Source organism: Trypanosoma rangeli (genome assembly GCF_003719475.1).
Source record: "Trypanosoma rangeli strain AM80 chromosome Unknown Tra_15.4_contig_00206, whole genome shotgun sequence".
NCBI lineage: Eukaryota > Euglenozoa > Kinetoplastea > Trypanosomatida > Trypanosomatidae > Trypanosoma > Trypanosoma rangeli.
This window is the reverse complement of record NW_021705952.1, coordinates 29,207-35,299: the sequence shown is the minus strand read 5'-3', so window position 1 is coordinate 35,299 and position 6,093 is coordinate 29,207. Positions and strand designations below refer to the sequence as shown.

Sequence of the window (6,093 nt, the reverse complement as noted above, 5' to 3'; positions counted from 1 at the left end):
AACCGTGGCGAGTTTCCATCTACCGCACCCTCCACATGCACCCAAGCCAACGTGGAGGTAAAAAAAAAAAAAAAACTGAGGGGAGAAGGGGGTGGGGGTAGGGGGGGGAGTAAGTAGGGAGAAGGGGGTGGGGGTAGGGGTAGTGGGGGGAGTAAGGTAGGGAGAAGGGGGTGGGGGGGAGTAAGTAGGGAGAAGGGAGACGCAGTGTTTTACGGCATAAATGAACCAGAGGCGAAGACGGCAAAGGAAACATAAAAGGCATCTTCACTGTTTGGTGACGACGCACCGTAGACGCTCATAGTTGCGGTTGCATTGGGAAGAAGCCTGGGCAGTCAACAGGGGGGAGGGGGGGGGGGGGGTGAGAGGCACTTGCAATGCAGCTGCTGGATTATTTTATGTGTTCAACTATTTCCATGGCTCTCTCATTCATTCCTAACAAAACAGAATGGAATGGACGTCAGGTGTGCGCCCTGAAGAGGCAGAACAAGTTTTTAAAAAACGAGACACGGGGGTATGTAACATTTTTTAATTATTTTTTTTCCAGTTCCTTTCTGGATCTGTTGTTGCTGTTGCTTTTTCGTTGCATCTCCTTTTTGAGTGTATCTCTCTCTCTCTCTCTCTCTCTGTGTGTGTGTGTGTGTGTGTGCTTCTTTCCTTCTTTTGGTGGTGCCGCCATCCAAGGGACTAGTCTTTGATGCGTTTTTTTCGAAAGCAAAGAGAAATTCAGCAGTCCAATGCCGCTGTTGACGAAATCACTCTGGGCACTCCCATGGCTGAGCTGCCCGCTGTTGTTTCTCTGAACGTTTTGTCTCCGTTAAGGTCCTCCCAGTCAACATCAGTTGTTGCAGCGGACAGCAACGTCATAGATGCTAGTGCAACCACGACACCAAGAAGGGGAGAAAAGCCCTTGACGCGTCAAAAAAACTTCGCCGCACGGGCGAAGAGTGGTTTTGTAATTGCTTTTGAAAAGGTGTCCCTTGAAGTGGGGCCCTCTTTATTTCGTCGACCACGTTCTCTTCTGCGAGACGTCTCTGGTTATCTCCCTTCTGGCAGTGTGAGTGTTGTGCTGTGCCCCAATGCAAAGTGTTCCCGCAAACTGCTTGAAGTGTTGGTAGGTGTTGAAGAGCGAGCGTCTGGCTCAGTGATGGCAAATGGGCTTCCCGTTGTATCCACTGTGTTTCGTAGGCGTGCCGCCTTCATCACCTCCACGGAGGTGTGTTTGCGAGACGCCACAGTACGTAGCAATCTTCTTTTCTCGGTGCGTATGCGAGTAGAAACACTTGAAGAGGATAGCATTGTGAAGGGTGTGGCTCAAGCTGTGCGTCTGGAGCACTTGCTTGAGGTGAAGGCAGAGAAACTAAGCCCCATGCAGCTGTATCAGCTCACACTGGGCATGGAACTTGTGCGGAACCCAATGCTATTAGCCTTGCATATGCCTACACGGAACCTATCTACTGGGGAGATGCATAGTTTTGTTTCCGTGCTGCGGGGCTTGGCAGGGAGTAGTGGGCGGGTGATTGTCGTGTCTGCGACAGAGCTGTGTCGTGCGCTCTTTGAAATTGTAGACAATATCTTGTTGCTCAGCTCGCAAGGGCACCTGCTCTACTCTGGCCCTAAGGCGGGGGTGGAGGAATTTCTGCGAGAGCAAGGGCAATCGTATATTCAGCGCATGGGCGATGAATCCCTTGGGGAACTGTTAGTAACCCTCGATGAGGGCGGGGACGCAGCACATGTGGCAGGCGCTTTTACAGCTAGCTCTGCCTGCCGTCGAATCCAACGCCATGTCGAAGAACACCGGAAAAACATCGCATCGAATAGTTTTGACCCCGTCTCACGTGCCGCTACGCCGACACCCAATTACTTTCTAAAGTGGTACCTGCTGACCGTGCACACCTGTTGCCGTGCCACGATTGGGCAACGGAGTGTTCTCCTTTTGTGGACCATGTTCTTCTTTTTGTTCTTCCTCCTGGCCTTTCTGATGGCGGGATCCAGCAGCGATCAAAACGCCATGCAGAACAAAAGAGGGGTTGTGTTTTTCCTCGTTTCCTGTTCGATGCAGGTGAATACAATCTTAGTCGACGTGGAGGTGCGAGAGTTTTACTCGGCTGTGCATCTTCGCAACAATAATTACTTTGACACTCTACAGTATTTTACGGCAACGGTAGTTCGTCTCGTTCTTACCCGGGCTGTGTTTGTGATTATCGCGGCCAGTTGCACGGCCTTCATATTGGAATCCAGCCTTTCATTGGCTCTAACAATGGGACTCACGAGTCTTGCCCATGCCTCCCTAACGTTACTGCTCGTGTATTGGCATCCTGTTGAGCAGGACGTATGGCTTATTGAAAATATCTATTACGTTTACTGTATCATACTGAGCGGTTTCCTTATTTGTCTTCCGAGTGTGCCGGAGTTTTTTTCCGCCCTCTCTTTGCTGCGGTACGGCTACGGCGGTGTGGTGGCATCGGAACTACGCGGTAACCCGTATTCGTGTGACACCGAAGGGCGTCATTCGTATTGCTACACGGGGGATCAGTACTTGGCGATGGAGGGATTTTCCCACGACAGCTGGGGGAAGTCGTCGCTGATTCTGTTCATCATCACGCTGGTGGTACTTGCACTCGTTGCCGTGAGTATGAATACTGTTTGGAATCCACGCAGGTGCTGGAGCAGGTGAGTGTGCAAAAGGAAGCAAAGCCAGCGAGGCGTGTGAGGCAAGTCGTGAAATGCGTCTCAACAGCACACATTGATGTGTGATAGATGCGTCTAGAGTACCTTGTGTCGGTGTCTCTCCCTCTGTGTGCTCATTATATCATACCTTGCATATTTTTGGTCTCCGTTTTTTTTTTCTCCCTTCACCTTTTTTTTTTTCCTTGCTGGTGCCGTTGCTGTACTCCTTCGCGCTCCCGCCTTGTTCGCGCCGCGTGTATGATTGTCATGGTGCATTATAGTTGCTTACGGACCGACGAAGTGCCACCATGGGCGATCATGAGCTGTCGGAGTCGGAGAAGGCGATTGAGCGCTACAAGGTGAAGAAGCTTATTCAGATGCTTGAGTCCGCGCGTGGCATGGGCACCAGCGTTATTAGCATCTACATGACACCGAAGGAGCAGGTCTCCGGCATGGTGACGAAGCTTAATAACGAGTACGGTACCGCGTCGAACATCAAATCCCACACCAACAAGCTCAGTGTTCAAAGTGCCATCACCGCTTCGCTTGGGCGCCTGAAGCAGTATAACCGCCTTCCACGTAATGGACTTCTTCTCTACTGCGGCACCGTTCTCACCGCCGATAACAAGGAAAAGAAGCTTACACTGGACATTGAGCCCTTTAAGCCCGTTAGCCGAAGCTTGTACCTTTGTGACAACAAGTTTCACACTGAGGAGTTGCGCCGCATGTTGGAGTCTGATGATAAATTTGGCTTTATTGTAGTGGACGGTAGTGGTACGACGTATGCAACTCTATGCGGGAGCGTCAAGGATAAACTCGGTTCCTTCACTGTGGAGCTACCCAAGAAACACGGTCGCGGTGGTCAAAGTAAGAACCGTTTTGCTCGTATTCGCATGGAACGCCGTCACAACTACCTGCGTAAGGTGGCAGAGGGAGCCACACAGTACTTTATCACTAACGATCGCCCAAACATTGTGGGGCTTGTATTGGCGGGTTCTGCCGAGTTTAAGGAGGTGTTGTACCAGTCTGATCTCTTCGATCCACGCCTCAAGGCGGTGGTGCTAAAGGTGGTGGACGTGGCACACCCCGGGGACGTTGGTTTAAACCAGGCCATAGACCTTGCCGCCGATGCTCTTACAGGTGTGAAACTTGTGCAGGAGAAAAAGCTGTTGCAGAGCTTCTTTGACCAGATCGCCTGTGATACGCAACTATACTGTTTTGGCGTGAACGACACCATGAAGTGTCTAGAGGCAGGTGCGGTGGAGACTCTAATTGTGTACGAGGATCTGGACATGAACCGATACACAATAGTTAAGAACCGTGGGACACCCGAGGAGGAGGTTGACATCCGCATCATGACGGAAGCCGGCGCGGCGAAGGAGAACATCCACGCGCATGAGGCAGGAAAGTCGCAGAACGAGATTGAGGAGGAGAACTTTGTGGACTGGCTCGCGACAAACTACCAGAGATTTGGTTGCGTCCTGGAACTTGTCACAAACCGTAGCCAAGAGGGAACGCAGTTTGTTCGCGGTTTCGGTGGCATCGGTGGCATTCTTCGCTACAAGCTCGACCTCATCGCACTGCGGGAAGTGGAGAAGAAAGACGACGACGATGAACGTATTGCCGCGAATAACGAGGACTACGATTTTGATGACGACTTTATGTAAGTGGCTGCCACGTGAGACGCTTTCACGGCGACGTCAAGTTGGATGCGAAGCAACACCGTAACGAAAAAATTAGTCACGAGGTGCGGCGGAAGCAGAAGAAGAAGAAGAACGGTGGGCTGGGCAAAGTGACAAAAAGAACAAAAAAAGACGCCACATTGTTTGCTTGCATGAGCTGCACCTCGCACGTAACGCGATGATCTTTTTTTTTCGCTTTGCTCACACACTGGCGCCCCCACTCTGTGCTTGCAAACTCCTCCTGGCGTTTGACCGTCCCGGCGGCGGGGGATGTGGGACAGCAGCCATCAGCGCTTAACTTTGCTGCAAGTGCGGCGAGCAAAGGGCTTTAAGACACGAACACAATCCAAATGTGGAAGGATTATGGGACAATAATAATAATAATAATATCACGAAGAAACACAAAAAAAAAAAGGAGGAAAAAAATGTAGGGGACGCAAAGCGAGAAGACAGCACCAAACAGAATAAAACTTTGGGCATAAGACTAACGAGAACGGTGGCATGCTTGGACTGCACAAAAGCGAGGGAGGAAGAGACAGACGGACAGTCGGGGAAGGAGGAAAAGACAGGTGTTTTTGTGTAGCCATTGTCGTCACCCGTATTGCGGCCTCTCACTTCCCAGAAAAACTATCTGGTGTTGCGTTATTTAAAGAAAAACTTCAAACCAGAACACATAATAATAATAATAATAATTCGTTTCACCCTGTGTCTTGATCTATTTAGTGTTTACTTATTGTTAGCGATGGTTGATCGAGGTAAATGAGTAGGTGAGAAGACAAAGAAAGATGCATTCACACGTGCCAAGGCGTACGTTAGGGGCCGCCGCTCATGGGTGCAGCTTGGACGGGTGTGCCCTAAACAGCCCGGTGACACCCACCCTCAGTGCTTGTCAACAAAAAGACACGCGGCACATGAAACTTAGAAAACCCACCAGTTCTGACTTAGAATGCAAGAACTTTCGTCTGTTCTCCTTTCCCCATCACACCGAAGAGGCCTGTGCCCGCATGCTAACAGCGGTGAGAGAACCTATTGTTGTCTCCTGTACGTTGTGCCAGCTACATATCTTGTCCCCCCACCACCACCTGCTCGTCAGGCGGCATGCCCTCTGCTGGTTTGACCTTTGCACCTACAGTTAACGGACCAAACAAAAAGAAAAGAAACAAAATATTTACTACATAACGTAACATTACAATGCTGCCTTCACCATTTATTTAGGAGACCTTTACGTTTTCAGAGACAACACTAGAAAGCACAAAGTTGAATTTTATTTTAGTCGCGCAGGCGACTCCAAAGCGACACGAAGGAAAGCTGTGCCCCATGTGCTGTTTGACGCGTTGGCCCTCACGTTATTCTGCGCAGCTGCATGCACGGCGGCTTCCGAGGTGACGGTGAAGGTGAAGGAAAGTTGTTTTTTTTTTTAAAGGCTTTGCTGAGTGTGCTTGATAGCAGGGGAGGGGTCTACCATCCGTGCAATGCGGCGATCTGTGGTGCGGAGTTTTCTGCGTTGGCCGTCGAAAGGTGTGGGGATTTCTATTCTGCGGGTGACGAGGTGGTTGAAGCAATTACCAGCTTCAGCGTGCCGGGTGGAGTCATCCCCGCGGAAGGCTGGGAAGGGAGCCACAGAAAGGCAGGGGACGCAGACAGCCGTGAGGGCGGCGGCGAGCCGGACGGCACATCTTGGCGATGGAGTAACGTCCCGGCTCACTGCTGGCCCTGGCCCTTGAAGTGAATCTGCCGCATGCCA

At 50.9% G+C, this 6,093-nt stretch overlaps 3 protein-coding genes across 3 annotated transcripts in view, besides 7 other annotated features; 2 read left to right on the top strand and 1 right to left on the bottom strand.

The window, feature by feature from the left end:
* Positions 1–338: 338 nt before the first annotated feature.
* Positions 339–359: a microsatellite.
* Positions 360–602: 243 nt separating this feature from the next.
* Positions 603–625: a microsatellite.
* Positions 625–646: a microsatellite.
* A 48-nt stretch (positions 647–694) lies between these two features.
* On the top strand, positions 695–2,674 carry TraAM80_05971 (putative ABC transporter; the record flags this gene model as incomplete). Its single annotated transcript, XM_029382829.1, has 1 exon — positions 695–2,674. The coding sequence occupies one exon, from the start codon at positions 695–697 to the stop codon at positions 2,672–2,674; it is 1,980 nt and encodes a 659-aa protein (XP_029237301.1).
* A 156-nt stretch (positions 2,675–2,830) lies between these two features.
* Positions 2,831–2,875: a sequence feature (A-rich).
* A 100-nt stretch (positions 2,876–2,975) lies between these two features.
* On the top strand, positions 2,976–4,334 carry TraAM80_05970 (putative eukaryotic translation release factor; the record flags this gene model as incomplete). Its single annotated transcript, XM_029382828.1, has 1 exon — positions 2,976–4,334. The coding sequence occupies one exon, from the start codon at positions 2,976–2,978 to the stop codon at positions 4,332–4,334; it is 1,359 nt and encodes a 452-aa protein (XP_029237300.1).
* Positions 4,335–4,422: 88 nt separating this feature from the next.
* Positions 4,423–4,443: a microsatellite.
* A 276-nt stretch (positions 4,444–4,719) lies between these two features.
* Positions 4,720–4,738: a microsatellite.
* Positions 4,739–5,022: 284 nt separating this feature from the next.
* Positions 5,023–5,042: a microsatellite.
* A 724-nt stretch (positions 5,043–5,766) lies between these two features.
* TraAM80_05969 (uncharacterized protein) overlaps positions 5,767–6,093 on the bottom strand; it is a gene marked incomplete at both ends in the record, with an annotated part of 624 nt that continues 297 nt past the window's right edge. The window contains one exon of the mRNA XM_029382827.1: positions 5,767–6,093. This exon is cut by the window's right edge and continues 297 nt beyond it. Coding sequence (XP_029237299.1) covers positions 5,767–6,093 — 327 coding nt within the window.